This window comes from Juglans regia, chromosome 16 (assembly GCF_001411555.2).
Source record: "Juglans regia cultivar Chandler chromosome 16, Walnut 2.0, whole genome shotgun sequence".
NCBI classification, from domain to species: domain Eukaryota; kingdom Viridiplantae; phylum Streptophyta; class Magnoliopsida; order Fagales; family Juglandaceae; genus Juglans; species Juglans regia.
The window spans coordinates 21,419,847-21,447,710 of NC_049916.1; the positions used below are offsets into that span (position 1 = coordinate 21,419,847).

The 27,864-nt window shown below is 36.6% G+C and overlaps 2 protein-coding genes across 3 annotated transcripts; both read left to right on the forward strand.

Moving 5' to 3' along the window:
* Positions 1-235: 235 nt before the first annotated feature.
* Positions 236-10,004, forward strand: LOC109003812 (choline/ethanolaminephosphotransferase 1-like). 2 transcript variants are annotated; one of them, XM_018982113.2, is made up of 20 exons: positions 236-342; positions 550-754; positions 1,778-1,787; positions 1,896-1,946; positions 2,282-2,359; positions 3,198-3,273; positions 3,376-3,398; positions 3,477-3,577; positions 4,013-4,107; positions 4,258-4,326; positions 5,607-5,676; positions 6,204-6,267; positions 6,355-6,395; positions 6,485-6,569; positions 8,027-8,089; positions 8,769-8,827; positions 8,932-8,984; positions 9,262-9,334; positions 9,569-9,627; positions 9,748-10,004. In XM_018982113.2, exons 2-19 carry the CDS (start codon positions 618-620, stop codon positions 9,588-9,590), a joined length of 1,170 nt encoding a protein of 389 aa, XP_018837658.1. In that variant the 5' UTR covers positions 236-342; positions 550-617; the 3' UTR covers positions 9,591-9,627; positions 9,748-10,004. The 2 variants fall into 2 exon arrangements, with proteins under 2 accessions (XP_018837658.1, XP_018837659.1); XM_018982114.2 differs by having other exon boundaries at positions 262-392.
* A 7,164-nt stretch (positions 10,005-17,168) lies between these two features.
* On the forward strand, positions 17,169-18,691 carry LOC109003813. Its single transcript, XM_018982116.2, has 2 exons — positions 17,169-17,185; positions 17,327-18,691. The coding sequence occupies exon 2, from the start codon at positions 17,341-17,343 to the stop codon at positions 18,496-18,498; it is 1,158 nt and encodes a 385-aa protein (XP_018837661.1). The 5' UTR covers positions 17,169-17,185; positions 17,327-17,340; the 3' UTR covers positions 18,499-18,691.
* Positions 18,692-27,864: the final 9,173 nt, after the last annotated feature.

Below are 27,864 nucleotides of genomic sequence, written 5' to 3' on the forward strand. Positions count from 1 at the left end.
TTATAAGTGTGAGGGTGTTTTTTATAATATATTAGAATATTTTTCATAAGACGTAGAATGTAGAGTAATGAATAACAATTGATGAAAATAATTTCTATCTAAAATATTATTACGTAAAATATTGTGAAAATGTTTTATATTTATTATTTTTCATAAAAAAGAAAAACTTCATTTTGTTGACCTTTTCAATTATTATTATTATTATTTTTGAAAGCACCTTTTTCGATTAGAAGAAGCAAAATAAAATAATAATCAGCCATGCTTACCTCTTTACGCTCCACTAAACCCTCTTCTCTCACTCTCTTTCTCGCAGCCTAGCTCGATACACTCTGGTTCCAAGTGGTAATGTTCATCTTCTTCGTTTGCTGATCTCCTCTGCTTATCAATTTCCGGTTGTTCTCTACTTTTCCTTTGATCTTTTCTCAACGTAAATTCCATGGATCGAAAATGCCTTGTGTTTTGTTTAATTTTGGTTTGCGATCGTTTGTTTGTGTATTTTGATTGCTTTAACATAACCGTTATCTTCCAATTTGCTTCGAACGACTGTAGCATTTGGCCCTGTGTTGGTGGTTTGGCGGGTGGTTCGGAGACTAGAATCCGGGAAGAATTTTGGAAGAATGGGGTACATTGGTGCGCATGGTGTGGCTGCGCTGCATAGGCATAAGTACAGCGGCGTGGATCATTCCTACGTCGCCAAATATGTGCTCCAACCCTTTTGGAGTCGCGTCGTTAATTTCTTCCCCCTTTGGATGCCGTAAGTCCTTTCACTATTTAATGATTTCCTTGTTTCCAATACTTCGTTCTAGAAAGGCCTTGTCTCTTGTATTCATCTTGTGTACTTGGGCTATGCCTATCTTTATTAATAATATCGTTTACTTATCAAAAAAAGAAAAAAGTCCTTTCACTCTCAAAATTTTACTCCGGTTGTTGAAAAGTTTGCACATAAGCAACTTGTATTGGACTTTGTATTTTTAATGATTTTTAAGCCATCTCATCTGATGGTATGACAATCCTAGTAAAGGGTGCAAGCAAAATTCTAGAACCAAAAGACTATATGGCCAATGTTCTAATATGTGCCTCTAGTTTGTGATGTTGAGTTGTGACAATCTTTCCAACTCTTTGTTGTTTTTTAAATTTGGGCTAGTGTTTTTTGGGTGTCGATGTCGAAGTTTGGCAATTGCTAATGGAGAATTACTTGTCAAAAAGGAGGGAAAAGCACTAAGCTGGAATGTCAGAATGCAAGCTACAATCTTTATGTTGTTTCTGTTTCCTAAATTCTGGTCAGAATTCAGAATTTGCGATTTTCCCAACCTTAGTACAAAGGTTTTTTTTTTTTTTTCTTCTTCTGACATATGGGAAGGTCCAATTTTGCACTGAAGCTTGTTTTTTTCTTAATGCTTCATTTGTAACTCGAGAACCTGTATACGGTGGAGTTAACTTGAGAATTTGGTTTGATAACATAGAATTTAAGCACTGGTATGAAAATCTAGGATTTCATGAATGATGATGCATACAATTTCTTATGGTATGCTTTTATTGGACTTGTACCTGATCCCCAATTTTAAATTTTTTGGCTGAGTCTGCTATCTTGTTATTATTACCAGTTTTATATAACATCCGTGGCTTTTAAGATTTTCAAAGTATTGCATACTTCCAAACTTCTGTCGTTCATAAATTTTCTGCGTGCAAGTGTTAATACATTTACCTTCTTACTAAGATGAGCTGACTTTTCTCTTTTTCTCTGGGCTTTTTGTGTTTCATTTCGGAAATTTGCAAGTCCAAACATGGTATAATAATCTTTCCTCCCTCTTTATATCATTCATCAACTTGTTACTTCTACTTAGATATAGTGCACTCATGCCTCTTCACTGACAGAATACACTGTATTTTGTCAGATAACACTTACGGGATCCATGTTCTTAGTCATCTCTATGCTGCTTGGCTATGTGAGTTGGAGTTGATCTCTTCTCATGTTTTTAGTTTCAATCATTTGTTAGATTATACAAAATCCTCCTAACAATTGACCCTTGTGTGTTCTGTTTCCCTAATGCATGCACTTGTGTATCTGTTATGTGAGAATTGAATCTCCGTGTTACTTGCTACTAAATTTTTGTTGGAATAGTTTTTATTTAAAGCATTTTTAATGCCCAATTGGCCAACTGTTGTTTCGAAATAAAACCTGGTTTAGGATTCGTTGATCAGTTGCAAAGAAGTTGTGAAAAGAAGTGTTTTTTTAGTAACCCTCTAACCTCTGAATTATTGATACATACTTTTGTTTCAGATTTATTCACCTCGCTTGGACTCACCTCCTCCAAGATGGGTTCATGTTGCACACGGATTGCTACTTTTTCTCTATCAGGTCTGATTAGAATTAATTCAAGCTGTGAAAGTCGTGTTGTTTCTTCTTATTGTCATAATTTATATTCATTAGGCGTGCTTCTTCTCCTTACATACAGCTGAATAGGGTTATAATACTAAGATAGTCATTCATGCAATATTTCCTTTAGATTATTTATTTTGCTTTCACGCATTATTTTAGTTTGACTTTCATGGAGCTGTTTTGCTTGCTTGACTTTTGTGTTATCATGTTCTTATTTCTTTGGTTGAAGCCAAGAGAATTAGCTTCTGGATTTTAAACAGTTAAAAGTTGGGACTTGTGAAAAACTGCTGCTGCTCAACTTCTGTAGAGGTCTTTTTAGGTTTTGTGACTATCTAAGACTATTTTCTGCAAAATGAAATTCTTACCACAACTTCATCTCTGTAAATATTCTAAATCTTATGTCCTGATTAGTGATTACTAGGTAGCCATTTTGTCCTGCCATTTTAGGTGTCTTTTATGTTACAGATCGTTTATTAACCTGTTTGTCCAGCTAACGTGGTGTCTGTGGAGAGAATGAAATGATCTGTACTTTGAAGACTGCAACAAATCAGTGGATGAGCTCAAAGTTTTTTTTTTTCATTAAAACCCTTTTTCTTTGGATGGTCACTCGCTATTGTGATACTAATCTTCAATATCATGATTTTCTTCTAAAGCATCTATTGTATAATCTGTGTAGTTGGATGTCCCGACCTTTTGAGATTGAATAAAATTACATTTAAGTTATAAAATATGGTCCTCTAATAGAGATTCATATAAGCATATCCATCCCCTTCTCCTTTATCACTGTTTTCTTTAACCTGTTTCTATTCCATGTTAGACCTTTGATGCTGTTGATGGGAAGCAAGCAAGACGAACTAATTCATCAAGTCCATTAGGGGAGCTTTTCGATCATGGTGAGTTACTGTCACGTAGATTGTCTTTTTTTTTTTTTTTTTGGTGGGACAAGCATTAATACTGATGAATAATGTTCTTTCCCCTACCCCCCCCAATTGCAGGATGTGATGCCCTTGCTTGTGCGGTATATATCATAATCTTTGGTTGACATTGTATAGCATTTAGATATACATCACCTTTTTCATCTTTTTCCCTTAAATAGTTTGAAGCATTGGCTTTTGGGAGCACTGCTATGTGTGGAAAATATACTTTCTGGTTCTGGGTAATTTCAGCCGTTCCATTTTACTGTGCAACATGGGAACAGTAAGTTTTTTGTTACAGCCTCATCATTTATTAATGTTAATCATTTAGTTATTTCCTGCTTTTATGTTTGAATATTGCACTAAATGATTTCTATGTATTCCACCTCTAAGGAAAAAAACGATTTCTGCATATATTTGGCATGAAGTAATAAATTTTCTTCCTCACTCCTGCCTCCCAGGGTCCAAAGCCCAGGGATTGAATGGGAGGGATTCTTTTAAAAATACCAGTGCTTATTCACTCTTTGACTCTGAATGATGATTATTGTATCTGCTTGCTTTTTATGACTTTTATGCTGCCTGTATTCTTGCTATGTGAAATGTTCTATTGGGATTATTGTTTATCGGCTTTCCAGATTAAGTTTGTCATTGATGATATCTGTAGATTATACTGACTGTTGGATGTTAGCGGTATTGATGTTTGATTTTCTTGATCTAGCTATTTCACCAATACCCTTGTTCTTCCGGCTATCAATGGACCAACAGAGGGCCTCATGCTGATTTATTTGAGTCATTTTTTCACAGCTATTGTAGGTATGCTTCTGTGTTTTTTAACCCCTAAGTAATGTGCTTTATGTGCATACAAATAAATGTTCTATAACATTATTTATTTTAAGTCATAATTTTCTTTGTGGATTTCTTTTGTTTTAGGCTAATTACACTTAATTGTTACTTGGTTCTTAGGTGCTGAGTGGTGGGCTCAACAATTTGGAAAGTCTATTCCCTTTGTAATTGGGCTGCCATTTATTCATGGTAAGTATTTCTTCAGAAAGCTGACGGCCTTATTACTCCTTATTTTTTGGAGCTGAAAAAAGAGGTATGGAACCTGTTTTGAAAATCTTACATAATATACCATGATGTTTTAGCTAGATTCGGATGTGCCGGAATCTTTTATTATGAGATGAGTTATTTGGGGTTTCTTTATCTGAAGTTTCTTTTGTATTTGATTGCTAACGGTTTCTCACTTTCATGGACTCTGAATTGAAGGTGTTAATGCTTCAGAAGTTTTAGATTATAGCTTTATCTTAAGCTTCTTTTGGTGAGATTTTTATTGTCAAGGTCATGGCAGAATGTGATGTAGAATAACATTTGAAGTATTTATAATTGGTTATGGCATGGAAAGTAACGTCATTTAGATGTTTTCCTGGCTAAAGGATATAGTTTTTAGGATATAAATCCTAACAATTATTTGTTGCAGGCTTTGCTGGAAACTATAATGCAATTGTATGATATGTTTGCCTCTTTTCTTGGAATTTGTTCTGCAAGTTGAAGTGTGATCTTTTATTGGCATGTATGTATGAATTCGATATGTACTTCATTTAATTCCTTTCTGTGTGTCCTCCCCAGTTGAGCAAGCCTCGTTTGTTTTCGCAGATGAGATGAGATGAGTTGAGATAAAAGTTGAAAGTTGATTAAAATATTATTAGAATATATTTTTTAATATTATTTTTGTTTTGAGATTTGAAAAAGTTGAATTGTTTATTTTATTTTGTGTGGGAATTTGAGAAAGTTGTAATGATGAGATGAGATGAGATGAGAATGGTTGTGAAAACAAAGGAGGCCTAATTCTATCATTGCCATCTTATCATACATTTTTTTTTGTAAGTAAAAGTAAAACTTTATTGATAGTATAAGGCATAGCCCAAGTACACAGAAAGTGTACACAAAATACACCTAATAATTACTAAGCACTAGGGGACATTGATCTGCACCACTGAAGTTATTTTCATACATTCCTTTCGTAGCAACTCTATTTGTTGGGTTGTCCATGTTCATTTCTGTGTTTAAGATGCCAGAACTTCTTAAGTTGTACTTGTACTATTTCTGCCACACCATCCTTTTTCCCTCTTTTGCAGGCAGTTAAATGAAGCCTTTACTTAAAATTGACATTTTGTATTTCCTGATTAACTGTTTTTCACCTTATCATTTTCACCTTTACTTCCTCTTCCTTACCCGATTGTCATTAAAATCCTGTCTTTATTTTGCATTAGTTTGAATGTTATGTGTTTGCATTTTTTGTTTATTTTGACCAGAAATTCCCACAAACAGAGTTGTGCTGTTTCTGATGTCAGTTTTTGGTGTCATACCAACAGTCACTTACAAGTACGTACTTCTCCTTATCCTAAATTATTGAAGTTTAATGCCTTTTCTTTTTTTCATGCGTAAAAACTCATATCTGACATGTTTTTCTGACTTGCAGTACATTTGTTATGACTTTAACAACTCTAGATTGACTGTTTAATAGGCACCCATCAAGTTCATTCCTTTTATGACAAGCTTAAATAGATTGGAGTTTAAGCACACTTGTTTTCCCTCCTGCTGACCCAACTGTGTTGACCCACGGATATTGGAATGACATATTCAAAATATCAATTGTTGTTGCTGCTGGGCTTTTGGGGTGCCTATACATGTGTTTTATCTGTCTCCTCTAGAGCTAGAAACTAAGAGTGAATTTACCCTATTAAAAATATTATTTTTAATAAATCTAATTTTACGTGTATTATGGTGGATGTTACATGGTTTGAACTCCAAAGGACTTGCCTATTCCCATTGGAGCTCATATTTATGACATAATATTGTTGTTCAATAAAGTTCAGCTTAGATCTCCCTTGTTTTACATTTATTTGCAGCATACACAATGTTTATAGGGTAGTTCAGGGAAGAAAAGGAAGCATGCTGCTGGCACTAGCAATGGTATTACTACAATCTATTGGATACATGTCTCTTGCTTCCAGTCGCTTATATGAGATGTAATGTTGTTTTGTTGTTGGCTCTTTTTAGCTTTGCCCTTTTGCTGCACTCTTGGGAGGAGTTCTTGTATGGTATGACTGATATATGTTGTATGTTTTATACGTGTTTTTCTTTTTCACATGCATTGTGCTTTACTTGGTGGCATTATTTCTCTATGCAGGGACTATCTGTCTCCATATGACATAATGGGGGACTATCCGCATTTAGTTGTATTGGGAACTGGACTTGCTTTTGGTTTCCTTGTGGTAAGATGTTGTGTTTTGGTGTTTATCTATTAAAAACAATAGATAGCATTTCAGTGTGACTACACATTCAGCTATAGTTTCTATTGATTTTCTTTGAATTGGATGGCTTTGTTATTATTGTCATTGGGTTTCAATTTCTGTGGTCATTATTATATCAATTGATCTATTGTTCCCAGTTTGAAGGTTGGCTGGAAGTAATAGAAATTAGAACCTTGCATCCAGATAGTGATTAAGGCTTTTCCTGGTAGATGCATTTGCCATGTGGTTATATTTTGTTGTAAGCTGTGGGTTCCAGATGCATTTGAATTTCACAATGAGAAAGGTTCTTAGCATGATAATGTCACTCTGCCAAGTACTGTGAGATTAAAGTCCTTGGCCATGGGTGTATTGGTCTAGTCCGGTCAGTTTTGGAGGTGTTTTTTGCACCGGACCACCACTATTAGACCTTAAGACTGACCGCAAGGCCTTAAAACCAGACTAAACCGATTTATATTGATCCTGTCGGTCTTAACACGTGTTTCAGATTGGACTGAAACTGGACCACTATACTTAAAGTTTTTTAATAAGTGTATTTTCATCAAGTATATTAAGTAAGTATTCTAATTAAGTATTCTAATCAAGTATATTAAAAAAATAAGCTTTAAGTTTACTTGGTTATATTTTACATATTAAAAAAACTTTAGCAATATATACTTTAATTACTTAAGTAATTAAATAATAAGGATTATATTAATATATAAGCATAAATAATAGGGTTACAAAAAATCACATAAATTACTTGGTTTCAATTTACATTATTACATAAAAACTGGTTTATAATATGTATAATATATTATATACAAAATTAAAAAAAACCATATTTATATTTGGGTTGGTTTGGATGGAGAAACCCCACTGATACTGGGCCAAAATCCCCTAGTGATTGGATCAAAACCTACCAATCCAAGAATTGGACTGGACCGTGAAAAACCGGCCAGTTTAGTTGGTTTTTCGTTCCAACGGGTACTTTGAAGTTTTGAATGCCCATCCCTCGAATGAGTTATGATATTCTCTAATGGTCAGTAGAACCCTTATGGTGGATAGATCTCCTTGCAAGGTATTATGAGGATTTGCAGTGTAAAGATTGAGGGTATTTTTATGGCTTGCTGTATTCTAACTGGTTAAGAGGCATGAATGACTGGTATTTGGCGATGGCCAGTATGTTTTCCTCTGAAAACCCTAGCATGCGATTGATATTTTGAAATATACAAGGAAATAAAAAGTTCATACACCATTAATTTTCTCTGGTATGTCCACTTGGCAGCTTTGGTGTTAGTTTGCTATTTCTTATAGCTACTTTTTGCTGTGTAAAATTTTATTTTATTTTATTTTTCCCAAGAACCAGTTATATAGGCAATAAAGCCTCTATCAATGAATCTTTTTTTTTTTTTTTCCTGAATTACCGTCTGTTTTGGCAGGGAAGGATGGTCCTGGCTCATTTGTGTGATGAACCAAAGGGGTTGAAAACTAACATGTGTGTGGTATGTTGCATTCTCATGCCAAACCTACTAAAATTTGCTAGTAATTTGAAATTCGGTTAATTTTCTTTTTCTTTTTTGTCAAGTAAAATTCCATCAATTTCATGAGGGTTTCCCCTCTTGTTGCATTGCTTTGGCCGAATGTAGTCCGCCAGTCTCTTTCCACCATAACTGGTGTTGGAAGATATTGAGAACTACTGGATATTTAAATCGAGGCTGAAAAATGATAACTCAAAACAAAAATCCCAAAGTAATGAGTCTTGTCACTCGAGAAAGAATATGTAGCAAACGTTTTCAAAACTATTGTATTCTTTTAAAGTCCACTGATCCTTAGTGACCCAGTATGTGCATGCATGTAAACAATTTTTGAGCATTGTCAGTCGGTGGTTAATTGTTTAGATTTCTGTCTTCTTTAATTTTGGATGAATAAAGTTTTATGATACCTTCGTGCCTTGAGTTATAGTTAAGAAAACATACAATTGTACTGTACCTTAGTCTGTTTTGTAGCCGGTTTTCTATTAGGATTTTTGGTAATGAAATTACAAGTGTTCTTTTTTTTTTTTGGGGGGGAGGATAATACTGTTCGTTGTTAATCCACAACATTGGTTGACTGTGGGTGAGGTCGTCATGTCAAATTCCCCCCAAAAAGGTTGTGATTCACTTTATCTTTTACTCTGTGCAGTCACTACTGTATCTCCCTCTTGCCATTGCAAATGCACTCACAGCGAGACTGAATGATGGGTATGTTGTAATTTGATTTTTGTAAGCTGAACAACAGACTTGTCATTGTATTCATTATTGAGTTTCTTTTTCATTGTTGAACCTATGTTCATCTTTTGTGGCAGGGCTCCTTTAGTTGATGAGAGTTTGGTTCTTCTTCTTTACTGTCTATTCTCAAGTATGGTGACTTCCACCCTTTTTCTTATGCATATTGCCACTTAATTATAAATTACTTCTCTCTTTGTACGTTACAACTCTTATTTCCAATTAATACCAAAGTTCTCTCCTTGTTGAGCTTATGTTTTGAGAAGCATGATTAGGCATTTGTTGCTACAATGCCTTATTGGGAATGTGTTGGTTTAACTTTTACTATCAGTTATAAATTAATATCGTGATTTTTGTGAGAAAAATTCTTTCTGTTCTGCATCTGAAAATCTTCTTGTTTCTGAACTCAGCTGCACTTTATTTGCACTTCGCCACATCGGTTATTCATGAAATCACAGCTGCGTTGGGAATTTGTTGCTTCAGGTTAGAAGTCTGCCACAACTCTAGAATCTGACTTTTGTATCTCCCCCCCCACCCCCATATATTCATTCCTTTTTTTTTGGGTTATCGAAACCCATGTCCTATCCAGCAGTGTTGAAAAAAAATAAATGTCTTTACACACTGTTATCATAATTAGCATTTAACTGTGATATTGTCCCTGTAGTATCTTTAGAATATATAGCCTTCATTCTCAGTTATATTTTTTGTCAATCACAGGATAACTAGGAAGGAAGCTTGAATTTTGCCGGTATTTTCTTTTGGATATGCCTTCCCAGGTTCACCCATCTTTCTCAAGAATTTTCTACTTTTTTTTTTTTCCCGAGAAATGTCTATGCTATGATAAGTGGTTTTGGTCGTTTCTGATTTTTTTTTTTTGAACTCTTTTTGCCTTCCAGGTATTAAGTCAAGAATGACGCTGCTCCGTTGAGGTTTTGGTTATTTATTTTACTTATAAAACATTGATGACATTTCTGTCTCTGGGTTTTTGTACTTAGGCTCAATTTAATCATATCTTTACCTTTGTAGTAGATTTATTCGTCTTCCAAATAGAGTTAGGCCAGTTTAGATGTGTAAACTTGTTTAGCGTAGTACAAGCGTTAGATTTTCTTTCTATATTTACAAGGATTCCCCAGCGTAGCTTCTCTCTTAAAAACTCCCACTGAAAATCTGGTCCCATCATTAAAAAAAAATACGATATGATAGAATAATTTTGTACTCTAGAAACTTTGCTAGGTAGAGTCATGCTTGTTTCATCTTCTATGTCCATCCAGAACACTTGTTTTTAATTTGGAATTATTCAATAGCAATTACCCAAAGGGAAAAGTGAAAACTGAAGAGGGACAAGTCATGCACAATAGCAAATCACTGTCCAGGACTCAGAAACCAATAGCCCTTCAAAATGCAACCTGGGAAAGAGAAGAATACATACATAGAACGACCAATGTAAAACCAAAAGGAAAACCACCGAAGCCTAAATAATGAAGAGAAAACCTTCGTGTAACCTCTCTCCCCTAAAAAAGGGCATCCAATGAGAATGTGCTACGAAGACACTATTTTTTGAACCTTGTGGCCGCATTCCAGATAAACTCTCCCTTTTTCATCTCTCTCTCTCTCTCTCTCTCTCTCCCTCTAGAACCACTGCCTCCCTCGAGCCCTAGCCCCACCCACTCTTGAAAGTCTTGTCAAGCCCGAGCCCCACCACTCCCTCCATCCTACCCTCCTATTGAGCCATAGCCCCATCCCTGTCTCCCTCCCATCTCTCTCTTTGTACTCTTTCTCTCCCGCAGGCGAACCCATTCCATCAAGTAATAAGACGTTTGTAAGGGAAAGTGGGAATTTGGGTGGTAGACAAAAGAAAAATATTAGAATTGACGGGGGGCTTAACTGCAATAGAACACATCTAACATCATAAGATAAAGGAAAATGATACTCAGTAAATGAGGACAGCTGAGTTAGTAGGCAAATTCGAAGCCCATCTATCCCTCGAAAGCAAATTGTTACGAACATCAAGAAAATGATTTTACATAAAAAAATTTCAGATTTAGAAGATATAAATAAGATTGCACGGGTCAGCTTTCTCATTGATCTCAACATGGCAGCCCTTTAAATCACCAAAAAGCACCACAAACACCTTGATAACCCTTTCCCATCAACCCCAACAGGCTTACCTTCCATCCGAGGAACTCTGTTTTTCAGTTCTCAAAGAGTGCCTTCATGCCAAATCTTCTCGATCGGGGAGGACTTCTAGATTCTTTGGAGCTCCAACCATGGTGGTTATATCTCAATTTATCATCAATCAAGTCCTTTTAGATCCATATGGTCTACCATACCGGGCCAAGCCTTTGTGTATGTTGCATTGGCTGCGACGAGCTGGGGAGGTTTGCCGGGTTGCGATGGACTGGGGAGGTGCGGCATTGTGGAGTGTAAGTGAGGTGCGGCGGAGTGCAAGGGATTTCACTAAAGTGAATATGTTCTCTATTTTTCTAACGTATTTGATTTTGCAATCCCTTGTAATGGGGTTCATGGGATTTAGATGTGGATTGCTGACGTGTCCATTTGTTATTTGTTGTCGTCGAAGGACTGAGAACATCGTAACTGTCCAGAAGAGGGACTGAATAATAAAATAGCCAATATAGGGAAGACGTGTAGGAATTGGCGTAACGATCAAGACAAACAACGCTACAAAATCTTATATCCATCCTATGACTTTCATTTACAATAAACAGTATGAAAATTAACGGGACTATTGAAACTAAAATTCAATTTCTTTAGCCAAATTGAAAAAGACCCATTTTGAAATTTATACCAACAAACCTCAAATGTGAGAGAATAACTCAAGAGGTAGACCAAGCCTCTGAGTGCCTTGAACATGGATGGAGCACTCTACCAATGCCAATATTTTCCTCTGTTTCAGTGTTTCCCACTTTGCCCCTCCCCTCCCATCAACTCCTTCACAAACCCACAATTTTCCTCCAACCCATCCCCTTTCCTTTCATTGGGTTCCGAAAGCTGAAGCCTCGATTTTTGGCAACAGAGGGAGGCTGCATAAAGTTTTCACCAGAAGTCGAAGACTTGTCTCCCGATAGTACAAGGGGCAGTGTTATGTGCGGCGTAAAAGAATGAAGATGTCCGAGGGTGCGGTGCATGGGATCGGGGTTTACTCTGCAGGAATGGGTCCAAAGGGCCCTGCCTTGGAGAGGTTCCCCGACATAAAAAAAAAAAAAGAATGAAGATGGTCTGAAGGGTCTTTAGGGTTTCTTAGGCGTTATATATATGTTGGGTCTTTATTTAATTTCTTATGAGTATTTTAGTCAATTCTCGCATGAGTCATGGGCTGGGGCAGTTACTCCAGACTTAGTCAATTTCTTATCCGTTTAGTTAAGAGGCCATGTTGGGCCACATTTAGTTAATGTGTCAGTCAGTTATTCATTTTGTTGTAGAGTCCACTACAAGTAGAAGTCCCTGTTTACAATTTGAATCAATGAAAATTCTCGAATTCACCCAAACGAGTGTGTGGAGGTTCTAATCCTTAGATAACCATAATTATTGCATTTTTACATTTATCAATTTTGTGTTCCACTTAACAGTGGTCTCAAAGCCGCGTTCCTGCGACATGGCGAAGGGGACTAGGCAATCCCAGCTTGTGGAAGCAAATTCAGCTTTAAAGGGAGAGAATACACACACGCGAGAAGAACATGAGAGACAAAGAGGGATGCTAGAAGCATTATTAGACCAATTAAACAATCTGGCTTCCACATATGAGCAACTAGCCGTGATGCGCAACTCAGGTGAAGGATCTTCTAATAAGAACCCAAAGGTTAGTAACAAACCTTTATTTGAGGGAAATGAGGGGATACATATGAGGTCTCTTAGATTGAAATTCCCTAAGTTTGGTGGTGCTAATCTAGCTGAGTGGATCTTAAAGGCAAACCAATTTTTCTCCTATTATAGCACCCTAGAGGACCAAAGGCTTCAAATAGCCTTCTTTCACATGGGTAAAGCCCTCTCATGGTATTCTTGGCTCATGATCTCAAGCCCAATTTCTACTTGGGATGAGTTTGTGACTGCACTAAGGTTAAGGTTTGGACTCTTAGCCTATGAGGATTTGATGAGACAGTTTACTAAATTAAAACAGACCAGCTCATTTGAAGAATATCAAACCCAATTTGAAGAGTTATCTAATAAGATAAAGAAGATAATTGAGGAGTTTTGTATAAGTACCTTTTTAAGTGGGTTGAGAGATGACCTTAGAACTTCTGTGACTATGTTTAAACCCCCTAAATTATCAGCAGTGGAAAAACCAATGCAGTGGTAGATGCATTATCAAGACTACCTTACTCAGAGAACCCAAACATCGAGCCCAAAACCACAGATTCTCCAACAAATCCAGATCCAACCCTCAACCTAGCCAACCACAAACACACAAACCACCCTCCAAACACCAATCACAACCAAAACCAGACCATAACAATCCAAGCAATTAATATGATGCAAACTAAGTGGTTAGAGGAATTGAAGTGATCTTACCACGAAGATCCATTGTTGTAGAAGCTTACAGCCTCTACCATAAAGGGACCCTGGATCCAACTTTATACCAATTCTGAAATGATCTTCTCTTTTATAAGGGAAGATTGCATTTGGGAACTCTCGTGCCCTTCCAGCAATAAATCCTGCAGCAATTCCATAGCAACCCATTAGGGGGTCGCACGAGAGTGCATAAAACAAATGCAAGAGTAAAAAAAGAATTTTTCTGGCCTGGTCAGCATAGTGATATCTGAGCCTTCATTAGAGAATGTGATGTATGCCAGAAGAATAAGGCTAGAACCATCCACCTTGCAGGGTTACTTCAACCTCTTCCTATACTAGAAAGAATTGGGAGGGACATTAACATGGATTTCATAGAAGGGTTGCCACCCTCAGGAGGGAAAACTATTATCATGGTGGTGGTTGACAGGTCAAGTAAGTATGCACATTTCTTGTCACTTACACATCCATACACAGCGTTCACAATAGCTAGACTCTTTATGGAAAATATATTCAAGCTACATGGGATCCGCATACAATTGTAAGTGACAGAGATCTTAAATTTACAAGCCAATTTTGGAAGGAGCTGTTTAGGATATGTGGGACAGATCTGCTCATGAGTTCAACCTATCATCCTTAAACGGATGGCCAAACAGAGGTAACAAACAAGACACTTGAATGCTATTTATGGTGTTTTTCTATTGATAGGCCCAAAGATTGGACACAATGGTTACCACTAGCAGAATATGTTTACAACACTTCAAGATACAGTTCAACACAGATCTCACCATATGAGGTTGTCTATGGACAACCCCCACCACGACTACTACCTTACGAGCCATGGTCAACTCATGTTCAATTAGTCGAGGAGGAGTTGAGGAGTCGTGATTTCATAGCACAACTAGTCTGTGAGAATCTGCACGAGTCACAAAACAAGATGATACAATATGCTGATAAACTTAGAACTGACAGAGAACTTAAAGAGGGAGAGTGAGTTTACATGAGATTAAGGTCATACAGACAGATGATGATGGCGATGGGGAGAAATCTGAAGATCTCGCTAAGGTATTACGGCCCCTTCAAGATTCTCCAGAAGGTGGGAAAAGTTGTGTACATATTGGATTTGCCCTGGGAATCACAAATATTTCCAACCTTTCATGTATCGTGCCTCAAAAGGAAGCTTGGAGCCCATGTCCAGCCAATACCCCAACTTCCCCAAGTCAATTGCGACGGAACCCTAGCTCTTAAACTAGAGCAAGTGTTGCAGCGGTGACTTGTGAAACGAGGGCATCGTGCCAGAGTCGAGGTCCTGGTACAATCGAAAGGGACAACAACGGAGGATGCTACCTAGGAAGATTTGGAGGGGATGCGAAGAAGGTTCCCCAATTTTGTAGGCAAAATCCTTTGAGAATGGAGCATTGTTACGTGATGCGCAGAAGAAGGAAGATGGTCTGAAGGGTCTTTAGGGTTTCTTAGGCGTTATATATATGTTGGGTCTTTATTTAATTTCTTATGGGTATTTAGTCAATTCTTGCATGAGTCATGGGCTGGGGAAGTTAATCCAGACTTGGTCAATTTCTTATCCGTTTAGTTAAGAGGCCATGTTGGGCCACGTTTAGTTAATGAGTTAATGAGTTATTATTTTTGTTGTAGAGTCTAGACAAGTAGAAGTCCCTGTTTACAATTTGAATCAATGAAAATTCTCGAATTCATCCAAATGAGTGTGTGTGGAAAGTTCTAGTCCTCAGATAACTAGAATTATTGCATTTTTACATTTATCAATTCTGTGTTCAACTTAACAAGTAGAGTGGGAAACACTGAAACAGAGGAAACAGGGAGAGAGGGAGATGGGGGTACCTTTCGGATTTTCCTTTTTCTTCTTTTACTAAGCTCCGAGGATTTTTATATATGGCTGTAAATGTTTTTCAAGCCCAAAACTAAACAAATTTGATAAGGGGGCCCAACCACTTTCAGGGCAAATGACAAGACCCAAGCCCAGCAGAATGTAAAATCTCTTTTGAGTTACCACAAAATACATTTATTGACAAGATTAATAATGTTGCCATTTGACTGCAGACTCTGGAAAAGGGTCCCAAGGAGGTGCATGTCAGACAACAAACATTGTTAATAAATCAGTGAGTAGGTTTGTAGTTAATCATTGAACAATTTCATTTCAAAAGAAACAGAGCACTAAAATCTATATGCTTCAAATTAACAATGTCTTCAGTCCAGACTCCGACACTTACACAGCTCAACCTTGTGATCCCCAAAAAGACTTCCTTCAATGAATGACAAAGCAACATGATTATTAGTGAACGCAGACCAACATCATGATTATCACCATACTTTCAGAAGAAAAAAAAAATACAATACATTCCGCCTAACCATTGTTCATGTCCCCCAATGATGCATAGAGATCTTGCATGCGTGTTGCGTGCTACTCAGCCATGATGTCTCAAGGTAGACGTGTCTGGCTGTACCCCTTTTCGTCTTCTTTTTCAGTCTCTCCCTCCCGCCGAGGCATTGACTCCCCAGGCTCAGTCCCAGCTTCAATCCCATTATTGTGTGAACTTGCTAATCACCATTTTAAGATAATTTGGATGAAATGGAGATAAAAAAAATGAAAAATCTGAAAAAAAAAAAAAAAAAATCTCAAAGACTCAAGGCCTTGGTAGAGATTAGTCCAATCGCGGTAATGCCAAGAAGCGTTCGGTGATTGAGATAGAAGTGGGCACGCATGCAGTCAGTAGAAAGGTCCCACGATTTCTTTGCGTATATATGGAAAAGTCTTGAAGGAGAACAAATCTACAGAGTATATAGCCAGTTTACGAGTACCCCACGGCACGTCAAAGTCCAATCTGCTTTGCTTTTTAACGTGACATCTGTCCTCCATCATCCCTAATTTTGTCTGTGGCAGAGCATGCTTCAGACCCCTCCTTTTAGGCTGCTTCTACATAGCCTCGCATCTGCATGATTGTACCTGCTCTTGCTCAAATCAGAACCGTTCTTTTTCCTCCCAAGAAAAGTTCTGGGTTAAAGAGGAAAGGTTTGGCCTTGGCGATCGTTCAGTCTGCAACAAAAGTATTGGTTGGGTGGCAACACGTGCTCCAGATCAATGGGAAAACGACATGTTATTAGACTGTCTTGCTGCATGATTATACGATTTAAAAAGGGAAGTGGACAATTTTATACGTGTGCTTGACTCATGTTAGTTTGATGTGTTACTTTCACATCCCACTAATCCAAGAAAAATCAGATACATTGCAATTGGGGAGTGAGAATGGAGACACTTTTTTTCTTTTTCTTTCATGATAAAAGGATTCAGAAGGGGAATTCATGTCATTTTGTGGACAAAGTCAAACGAAAGAGACAAACAAAAAGATAGAAAATGTGGAAATTTTGACAAAATGAGACCATTCATGTCATTTTAGAGACTGTGAATTGCATTTGTGGTGGGACTTCAAACTCTTTTCATTTTATTTTTTATTTTTTTAATTTTCTGGTAAGTTTTAGTAAAGGAAAATTAAAGTGGGTGTTTGTAGGGAGGGAGAGAGAGAGAGTAGCATTGATGGTACAAATGCATGCAGGCCTGGAATTTATGAGGGAGTTTTGTTCACTGATTTACTCCATTTGCTGTGGCATTCACTTCCCTACACAATAATGCCTTTTTTTGTGCTTTCTCGCGTCACTCTTTTTTTCCTACCTAGCACTGTTTCCTGGAAAGAAAACGTAAAGTTGACGCCTCTGTCCTTTCCTATCGCTCCATCCATATGTCACAGCATCTTGATTCTTGAAATCCGAAATATCACAGTTTGTTTCCTCTGATTGATAGCCTCGCCATTTTTAAATATACCAAGCATTTGATTATCTTCCTACTACCTCATAAATAAAAGTCTTGTTACTTTTTCGAGTCTTTGCTTATTTCAGTATTGTTTGAAGCTGCATTTACAGGAATCGGAGAAGCAATGAAAGAAAGAGGCAAAGCTGTGGATGCATTCAACAGCGACGTTGAATACTACTGTTCATCGGATCTTCCATGCAAGAAGCACCCTTATTCATCCTCAGTTGGGATATGTGCTTACTGTCTCAAGGATCGGCTCATCAAGCTGGTCTGCTCTGACTGTGGAGAGCAGCGCCTCTCTTCTTGCTCTTGCTCCGACATGTCTTCAGTTCGCAATTCATGCTCTGTCGAGGTAGGTAGTGTTGGTCGAGTCTCATTCCTGATAGAGAATGAAAAAGGTGAAATTTCACAGTCACATTCGAAGCCCAGAGACCAAGAGAATTCTGGGGAAGTTGTGATGCTCAAAAGGAGCAGCAGCAGCTGTGTTGAGATTAAAAGAGGTGGGTTCTGGAAAATTGGGAGGCTGTTTAGGAAGAAAAGAGGAAAAACTTGCGATAGATCGAGTGTTGGTGGGTGTGATGAGAAAACTGATTTGTGGTTGGTTGATTACATGGGTGTGTCTAGATCAAGGTCTCTTTGCAGTTTCAGGGGTGGTGGGTGGTTTGGTTCAGAGGATGGTGGGGATTTGGTTGTCTCAGCTGCTAGGAGTTCCATTTCTGCGGCCAGGAGTTCTGGTGTCAACGGGGGTCTGCTTTTAGATTCTGCAAGAAGAAGCGGATTTAGTGAAGCAGAGCCAAGAAAAAGTGGATTTGATGGGGAAAAGAAAGACGTTCTTTTGGAGCTTGAAAAAGGTGCTGATTTCAAGAGCGTGAAGCGGGGTGGTGTTTTGGAGCCTGACGCTGGTTTTAATGGAGCAAATAGACGTGTTTTCTCACTCAAAGAGAGTGACTTCAGTTGTATGGATGATTCGGGCTTTATCGACTTGAAGCTTGATTACTCATCAGAATCAAAGGCAGATTTCTCTGCTGCAAAAATGGCTGTGTTATCAGGTCATGACTCTGGTTTTGGCAGCATGAGAGGTTGTAGTTTTGTGGCACATGAATGTGGAGGTTGTAGTTTGGAGAATTTCAGAGGGGACGAGAGTTTCAGAAATGGGGGTTCTTGTAGGATTACAGTGAATGAGAGAGAGATGAGGAAGGGCAGGAAAAGTATTAAAGGATGGCGCTGGATTTTCAAGCACCATGCAAGGAAGAAGGACGAAGATCTTATGTTCAAAAGCTGATATATGTTGAACTACATAGAAATAGGAGAGTGTCTTTTCTCTTTTTGTGCAGATAAATCTCAAAATTGTTATTCTGTTTTTTATGTTTTCCCATTTCTAGTCACTCGGCCCCTAAAATCAAAAGAGGAGTCAGGAAAAAAAAAAAAAATTATAAGCTAGTGTCCTTTCCCCTTTGTACTTTATTTTAATTCAGAAAATGTCAAAAACTATTAGCTAGCTCAAACTTACTTTGATGCCATTACTAATTTAGTCATCTTTATTGAACTGACAGAGATTTCCTTTTCCACATTTTTAAATTGTGTGAAATTACCGCCACATAGAATATTTAACTAAATTGATAAAATGTAGAATCTGGTTCAAATGTGATAAAAATTTATTCTTTGCAAATACTCTCTTAGAATAGGGTCTCCTAGCTTGCGCTGAGGAGGAATTCTTACTGTGGGCAAGGTTTGTCTCCTAGTTTTTAGAACTTGGGAGGAGTTTTTAGTCACAGAGTATCTGAGAGAAGTGGATGCTAAAATGTCAGAAGAGATCATTGAGAAGTGGGTAACCTCAGACTGACTGAGGCAGAACAAAAAGAGACTCAGATTGATGTCACAGCAGATGAAGCAATAACCAGGTGGAGAAAACTTTGTCTGATATATAGGTCTCAGTGTTCCTGAAAAACTCATTAATAGTGAAGCGTTCAAGGCCACGATGATGAAGGTTTGGAAACCAAAGGGAGGAGTGCATTTCAAGGGAGTTGGTGACAATCTTTTCTTGATCGAGTTCCAGAAGGATTAAGATATGCAGAAGGTGAAAAGAGGAAGGTCGTGGACGTTTGATCGTAACCTGTTATGTCTTAACACGCTTGATGGATTTTATCTTCGATAAAGAGTACATGTGGATCCAGCTTCACAATATCCCTCTTAGTGGAATGACCAGTGGCATTGGTGAAAAGATAGGAAGGATGATTGGTGAGGTGGTGGAAGTTGATGTTAATGAAGGAATTGGTTGGGGGCCCTACTTACGAGTCCAAGTTGCTGTAAACATTACTAAACCACTTCTTACTATGAATGGGAGCAAAGTTTGGATTTCTTTTTTATATGAAAGACTTCCAACCTTCTGTTTTAGATGTGTTATTTATTATTAAGCATGGTGCAACAGGATGTTCAATGGAATTAGTTATGAGATCCTTGCATGGTAGTAACGAGTCACAGTATGGTGCATGACTCGGTGCATCAAACCAGACAGAGAGAGATGGGAAAAGGTTATTCAAAATGGTAATCTAGGAAGGGAAGGTTCGAGTTGTCATTACTCAGCACACAAGCTTGAAGATGATGACGTGGAGGGGTCAAAGGCCCTGAAAGAAAAGCAATCAAGTAAATCAGAAGAGGTGGTTGATTCTTGGGGAAATCCCAATATTCCAAAAGTAAATCAAGAAGTTTTCGTTTCGTGAAAGATTGTGGATATTATGGGTCAAAGATCAGATATGGAAATAAGTCCTATTGAGGCACTATCAAAGGAGTTGGAGAATCACAATCTGTGTTATGGAAATCATTCAGAGGAGATTATGTTAGAAACAACTGGTAGTAAAGAAACTAATAATGTTACAGAGTTACACGACTTATCTACTCTTGATCAAGCTGTTGACATTATGGAGAACCTAGTAGTAAGGCCCTCTTTACAAATTGACTTGGGCTCTGATAGCTGGCAGTTGAGAGAAGTCCATTTGAACACTGATGGTTTATCTAATGCATTTTTTTACTGGAGTTAAGAGTATAAGATTGAGGAAGGCAATGCAGCTTCAAAATCCACTCAGAGCACTAAATGGAAAAGAAGGGCTAGAACCAAACAACCCTATACAGATGAGAATATCAACACTAGGAGTGGAGCCCAAAAAGATCACTATCACCAAGCAAAATTTGATTATGCCTAAAGAATAATGTGATAGTTGTATCACAACTTTGAGGTGTCGATTTCACAGAGAGACAAATTAAAAGAATTGTAGAAAGAACAAAGAAACTAAAGAAAGATATTAAATGATTAATGGAGAACAAAGATTAATTTTAAATACAAATTAAAGTGAAGTAAAGTGACTAACGAAAAAAGTACTCAAGTTTGACAAACAGTAAAGCGTCGAGAATCCCTTGCACAAATATGATATTTTAATTATTCTTAATTCATTGAATAACTCAATTGGGAACTCAATTCCTAATATTCCAAATCAGAAAGTATAGATTTATAAACCAAGATTAAACCAAATGTAATTCTTTGAAAAATCATTCACCACTTTTAAAATACGTAAATTATTATCCCTATTGAGAAAATCCAACGACAACAATATACTCAGGAAGTGATATTGCAACAAAGAATTAAATCAATATAGATAAATAATTGATCTAAACATAATCAAAGAGCTAATCCATTCAATAGAAAAAGTATGATTGAATCCATAAACAGAATAAATTATATGATTATTCGGAGAAGAAAACATCAACAATGAATTGAGAATGATAAAACAAAAGAGTTTTAGTAATTGAAAATCAAATACATAAATAAAAAATAAATTAAAAATATCATCTAATGTGCAAGTTCATCCTTAACCCTACTTGAGAATTTAGTTACCCATAAATATAATGGACAACAAAAATCTCAAGAGAAAAATAGAGCAAATGGCGGCCATGAAAATTAATTTCAGATCTTCCTCATTCAAACTGAGCCGTCTCCCTCTTCTCAACTCCCAAATTTTGTACTAATGATATGCTTAAATAGGGTAGGAAAGAAACTCTAATGTCTTCATATTTCCGCATACAAAATCGTCTAAATTTTAGGACTAAATTTGGCAGCCACGTATGCACTTCAGGAGTTCGAATTTGGAAATCCGTATTGTAGATAACTTTGTATCCCTTTAAGATAGTTTTCCAATGCATCAAGAATTGCATCAATCCGATATTTGAGCGGAAAGTTATGATTAAAATACTAAAGTGTGTCCATTCTGTCTCCTAGCTCATTTTGGACTCTGATCCGAATTACTCTCAAACCCTATCATTATACTTATTTGAAAAGTCCTACATTCGTTGAAAGTTCTTAGGTTGTTCCAACGTCTTGCCCACTTGAAAGTCTTTTGAATTTGAATGGGTTTGGACTTGCTCTTTTATAGATTCTGAAATTAAACATAAAAATCTGTTCAGGAGTATCCCCAAGTAAATAGAAACTCAATTCAAGAATACACATTAATTCTAATTATTTCTATTAACATTTTAGCATTTTAGTCCAATAATAGGGTATTTAGAGTGCACTTTCGTACACTCATCAGAGCACTAAATGGAAAAAAAGGGCTAGAACCAAACAACCCTATACATATGAGAATATAAACACTAGGAGTGGAGCCCAGAAAGATCACTATAACCAAGCAATTTCAGTGGGAATGTTGAGAAAAGATTCATTACTAAAGATAGGGCTGTTATGAAAAGAGGTAAGGTTACTTTGTTTAAAGAGGTCCTATAATATGATGTATTGCCAGAGGCTGGTCACCGACCCCACCAATTCCAATGAGTTTGCTCAGTTGGAACTGTCGAGGGCTTGAGAACCCTTGGACAATCAGAATTCTTAATCTTTTGACAAAGGAAAGGTGCCCCAGTTTGGTTTTCCTTATGGAAACCAAGTGTTCTAAGGCTCGAATAGAAGTTGGAAAGCAGTTAAAATTTGATAGTTGTCTAGCTGTTGATAATAGAGGTACTTGTGAGGGTTTGGCTATGATGTTGAGGAATAATATTGAAGTGGAGATTTATAACTTCTCAAGATGGCATATTGGTGCATTATTAAAGAAAGGAGAAGTGGCACACCATGGATGCTCGCTGGCTTTTATGACTATCCTGAAACTTCAAAGAAAGATAACAGTTGGAAGCTACTTAAGTTTTTGAAGGCATGTTCTCCTATGCGATGGATTTGTATGGGTGATTTCAATGAAATTACCAGTCAAAATGAGAAGGTGGGGGCAACATCTAGACCTTACAACAAATGGAGTCATTTAGAGAAGTAATTGAGTTCTGCTTTTTCATTGTATTAACTACAAAAGGTCAAAAGTTCACGTGGTCTAACAATAGAAGAGGCAAGGGTTTTACTAAGGAAAGAATTGATAGAGCTTTGGCTAATTCAAATTGGAAGCATTTCATATTGGAAGCATCTGTTTCCTAATACTTTTTGCTATGTTCTGCCTACTCTAAAATTTGATCATTCTCCTCTCCATATTAATCTGGCCATTTCTATCATAAACAACAAAATAAAACAGTTCATCTTCAGATATGAAGCAGCTTGGGCCTTGAGGGAAGACTGCTCTAATACTATTAAAAAACTTGGAACAAAATCTCAGGAGGGGATGATGCTTCCACATCCATCAGCAATAAGCTTATCAATTGTAAAATGGCTCTAAAGAAATAGAACTCTGAAAGAAACAAGAAAGCTCCCTCTAATATAAGAAGGAAGTTGGATCAGATTGCAGCACTACAAGAATTTGGGAGAGGGGACCATTTGAGCACTGTTCTACAGCTCTAAGAGGAAGTGGAACAATCTTTGGCTGAAGAGGAATTGAAATGGAAGCAACGAGCAAAACAACATTGGTTGCACCTATCTGCATGTAACCAAAGAAGAAAAACAAACACTATTACTCAAATTACTGATCAGCATCGTAGTGTGGTTACTGAGCAGGAGCTTATAACTGATGTCTTCACAAATTATTTTTCTGGTTTATTCTCTACAGCTAATCCTTCTGGTATTAATGATTGTCTTCAAGGAATGGTTCAGAAAGTTACTGCTGATATGAATTCCAGATTGTTGCTAAAATTTTCAGAAATGGAAGTCAAAGATGCTGTGTTTCAAATGAACTCTCTAGGTTCCCCAGGCCCTGATGGTTTCCCAGCTCACTTTTACCAAGTTAACTGGGATACCATTGGGAATGATTTATGTAAGTTTGTTCTCGATATTCTCAATCAGGGAGGCTTTTTGAAGGGTGTCAATGACACCTTTATCACTCTTATACCCAAGATTAAGGAGCCAAAAAGAGTTTATGACTTTAGACCAATAAGCTTGTGTAATGTCATTTACAAGATTGTTGCAAAGGTGCTGTCCAAAAGATTTAAAATAATCCTTCCTGATATAATTTCCTCATTTATTGTAGGGATGCTTATTATTGACAATATTCTTGTTGTATATGAAACTCTTCACTCTATGAACTTTTGAATTCAGGGTCAATCTGGCTACATGGCACTCAAACTTGATATGAGTAAAGCTTATGATTGAGTAGAGTGGAGCTTTCTGAATTCAGCTATGTGCAGACTGGGGTTTGACCAAAGCTGGACTTCATTAATCATGAATTGCATTATCTCTGTTTCTTATTCAATCATTCTGAAAGGAGAGCCCTAAGCTTCTTTCACACCTAGTAGAGGCCTCAGGCAGGGAGATCCCCTCCCCCTGTACCTATTTATTCTGTGTGCAGAAGCATTGACTTGCCTATTGGTACGGGCCCCATGTGTATTAGTCACATTTTCTTTGCAGATGGTAGCCTTCTATTCTACAAAGCAAATTCTTTGGAATGAAGTAGAATAATTCAGATATTGGAGGTCTATGAGCAAGCTTTTGGTTAGGTGCTCAACAAGGAAAATACTTCTATTTTCTTTAGCAAAAACACTCCTTCTGATATTCAAAGTACCATCTTGAAAATAGCTGGGGTAAAGTCAACAGGATCTTTTGAGAAGTATTTGGGCTTACTTGCTGTGGTGGGTAGAGCTAAGATTGTTGCATTTCACTCCCTCATTGATAGAACAAGGGCTCGAATTACCAATTGGAAAACACAATGTCTCTCAGTTGCTAGAAAAGAAGTTCTTCTTAAGGCTATCCTTCAAGCAATCTTCACCTACACTATGGGGATTTTTCTCCTTCCTTAGTCAATAACTTAAAGGCTCAATCAGTTACTGAAGAAGTTTTGGTGGGGTTGCAATGAAGATCATTCTAAAATTCAGTGGATTAAGTGGTAAGTTGAGCCAATCTAAGGATAAGGGTGGGTTGGGGTTCAGAGACTTTAGAAGCTTCAACATTGATGTACTCTCAAAACAAAATTGGTGTATGCTTCAGAATCTAGACACCTTCACTGCTCAGATTCTCAAGCAAAAATATTTCCCAACGATTGATCTCATGGATGCCAAACTTGGATACAGACCCTCCTTTGCATGGAGAAGCATTATAGCAGTTATGCAATTATTAAAGGAAGGCTTGCTGTGGAGAAGTGGCAATGGTAAAAATGTTAGAATATGAGACGACAAAGGGATCCCAAGCCCTCATTCTTTTAGAGTTCAATCAAGAAGGAATGAGTCCGAAGCTTATGAGTTGGTGGTTGATCTCATAAATCCTGACTTGAGATAGTGGAAGGATCATCTATTGCAAAATCTATTTTCTCCCCATGAAGTAGAGCTTATCAAAACTATCCCAATTAGCCTTGGAGGTAGAGAAGATAAGCTGGTTTGGAGTTGCACAAACAATGGGGTGTTTTCAGTAAAGAGTGCTTATCATTTACATAGGGAAATAATGACCAGAAATGAAGGACGTCCCTCATCAGGAAGACTAAAAGCTGAGGTTTGGGAAACCATCTAGAAACTTCAAGTCTGAATGCTATGGGAATGTTTATTTGGAGAGCATGTAGTGAAGCTTTACCTACTCTTTCCAACTTGTAGAAGATAAAAGTGGTGGAGGAAAGTATATGTCATGTTTGTAAGACTGGCACAAACATCAAGCCATGTTTTATGGGGTTGTGAAGCTGCAAAAGATGTATGGGGCCAAGGGGTTGCAAAAAATTACATAAGATGTCCTTCCACAGTATGACTTTTTTGGGCATATGGGGCCAACTAGTTAAAAATGTGCAGTAAGATGAACTTGAGGAAGCTGCTATGATTGCACGACTTATCTGGACTAGAGGGAATGAACTCTTACATGGGAAAGGCTTTAGTCATCCAAACTCAATCATCAATAGAGCTAGAGAGGACTTGCAAACTTATAAGAGCACAAAATGAACTCAATTACCAAACTCAGACGGTAACTCTGCTAGTATTACTCTATGATTGAGACCTACTGAAGGAAGCTACAAACTTAATTGGGATGTAGCTATAGACGATGCAGAGGGAAAAATCGGTATTGATGCTATCTTAAGAGACTATAAAGGCCTGGTTATTGGGACACTCAGAGCCAGAAGAAGTTTAAAAACTAACTCCTTTATTGCTAAAGCCTATGCCATGATGTTAGAGCACTAGTAGTGGAATCAACTTAGCAAAATTTTGGCCAAAGTTTAGCTAAGTTCTACAAAATACCACTACAATAGACTCAATTAATCTACTATATTTTTAGCCTAAGGTTTGTTCACTGGCCAAATCTAGTCAGCCCAAGTTGTTGACCAAATATTATTTTGACTATAAAAAATTCCTCTTCTCGCCTGCTATTTCTCCCACGCAAGAAGAAAAAGATGAAGGAAAACATTTACTCGTTGCGAAGACATGACCGTTGAAAGAATATGACTGTTGTAAAAAAAGACCGTTAGAAAATCATATTCGTTAGGAATAATATGAACGTTAGAAAATTAATGTGTACTTTTTTAATTAGAATTACAATAGAATTAAAATAAATGAAAATGTCAAAATCAATATTTTAATAGAATAACGATAGATTTGAAGAGTCTGTTATTTGGTATTGGTGAAAAGTAGGTAACTAAATTTGTTAAAAGTGAATTCTTTAGTAGAATTAAATTTTGGCTAGGCTACTACTAATGCTCTTAGCTGGTATATTTTGTATAGAAATGGGTGTTACTAAATTTACTCTTGAGGGAGATGCTCTGCAGGTGGTGAAGAATCTGAAGAAGCCAAAATCAGACTGGAGTCAAGGAGGTTTGTTGATTGAAGATGCAAGACATGTGTTGAATTCCTTAGTAGATTGGAATGTTCTCAATACCAAGAGAGAAGCTAACATGGCAGCTCATAAACTAGCTAAAGATGCTCTTAATCTTATTGAAGACTTGTATGACTTAGAAGAGATTCTTAGCTATATTCGTTCAATTGTACTCGATGAGATGTTGTAAGCTTTTTATGAGCAATAAAGCATCTCTTTACAAAAATAAATACTATGTAAAATTACCACTTATTCTAAAAGTTTAAGTTAATAATTAGATTTAATTATTTGTATTATATTCTTAACAAATTAGATGACTTAACTTAGAAAGAGATAAATACAATATCAAATATCGAGACATCTAACTGTTTGAAAGATGAATATATGCACTCAAAGAATTGATGCTCACCTTCTATCTTTGGGTAAGCCTTGGTCTCAAAGGCCCAAATTCAAGCTTTGTTTCGTGATCTATGACAAGTTTTAACATCATTTGTTTCTTTTAAAGCTTGTGCCATTATCCTTTTAATGTTGGTCAAGATATATGGCAAAACTTGTGAACACTACAGATAAAATATAGCCAAAATTTGACTTTCCATCCCAAAACAAACTCAACAAAACTAAGTTTGTGACTTATTGGTAAATATTCAAGTGGGTAGCAGTCATGCTTTTCAATTTGGAATCGAATGTTAATACTCACATAAAACTAAAAACTATGAGCTTATAGTTTCCAATTTGGGATTGTTTAAATTTATTAACTAGGATAACCCCTGGGGTTGGGTTGAATTTGTTATCTATTTGTATATAAGAAAATTATAAATAGATATTTAAATAGAATAATGATAGATTTAGAGAGTTTGTTAATAAAAATACTCCCAATAGATTATTCATCTTATCCTTTAAAATATATCATTAAAATCTACTTTTTTTTATTTTACATACTGATTTTTACAATATACCATGCATCTGCTTATTTATTTTTTCTTCATATCATTTAAATATTATACTTTTTAATATTTTTTTATTCATTTCAAATATTTTCTTTAACTATCAATAATATCCTCAAATCTTTTGATATTTGCAATATCTCTTTATATATAATGTCATATAATTATATTCTATTTTAAATTAATTCAAATTTATAAACTAAACCAAAATATAAATTAATTCAAAGAATAAAAAGAAGAGATTATATAGTGAAAGGAAGAGATTAATTCAGCTTCAGATTTTGTCTTTGGTGCCCAACAAAGAAGTGTGGGAATGAGAGAGATGATCTGAAATGAAAATAAATGACTTTTGAAGAAATTGAGAAAATCAAATAGCAAGAGAGAGAAACTAATTTAAAATGTTTACATTGATGAATAGTTCCCTTCATATCTAACATGCTACTGTAGCAGAATGTAAATTGAATGATTAAATACAAGATCTATTGGATGGCACTTTTAAGAGAATTTCTTTATA

Coding starts and splice junctions, on each gene's coding strand:
- LOC109003812 (XM_018982113.2), top strand. CDS start 618: ATGGGGTACATTGGTGCGCATGGTGTGGCTGCGCTGCATAGGCATAAG. Junction 3,274..3,375: donor AGGGGAGCTTTTCGATCATG/GTGAGTTACTGT, acceptor CCCCAATTGCAG/GATGTGATGCCCTTGCTTGT. Junction 4,108..4,257: donor TTTTTTCACAGCTATTGTAG/GTATGCTTCTGT, acceptor CTTGGTTCTTAG/GTGCTGAGTGGTGGGCTCAA.
- LOC109003813 (XM_018982116.2), top strand. CDS start 17,341: ATGAAAGAAAGAGGCAAAGCTGTGGATGCATTCAACAGCGACGTTGAA.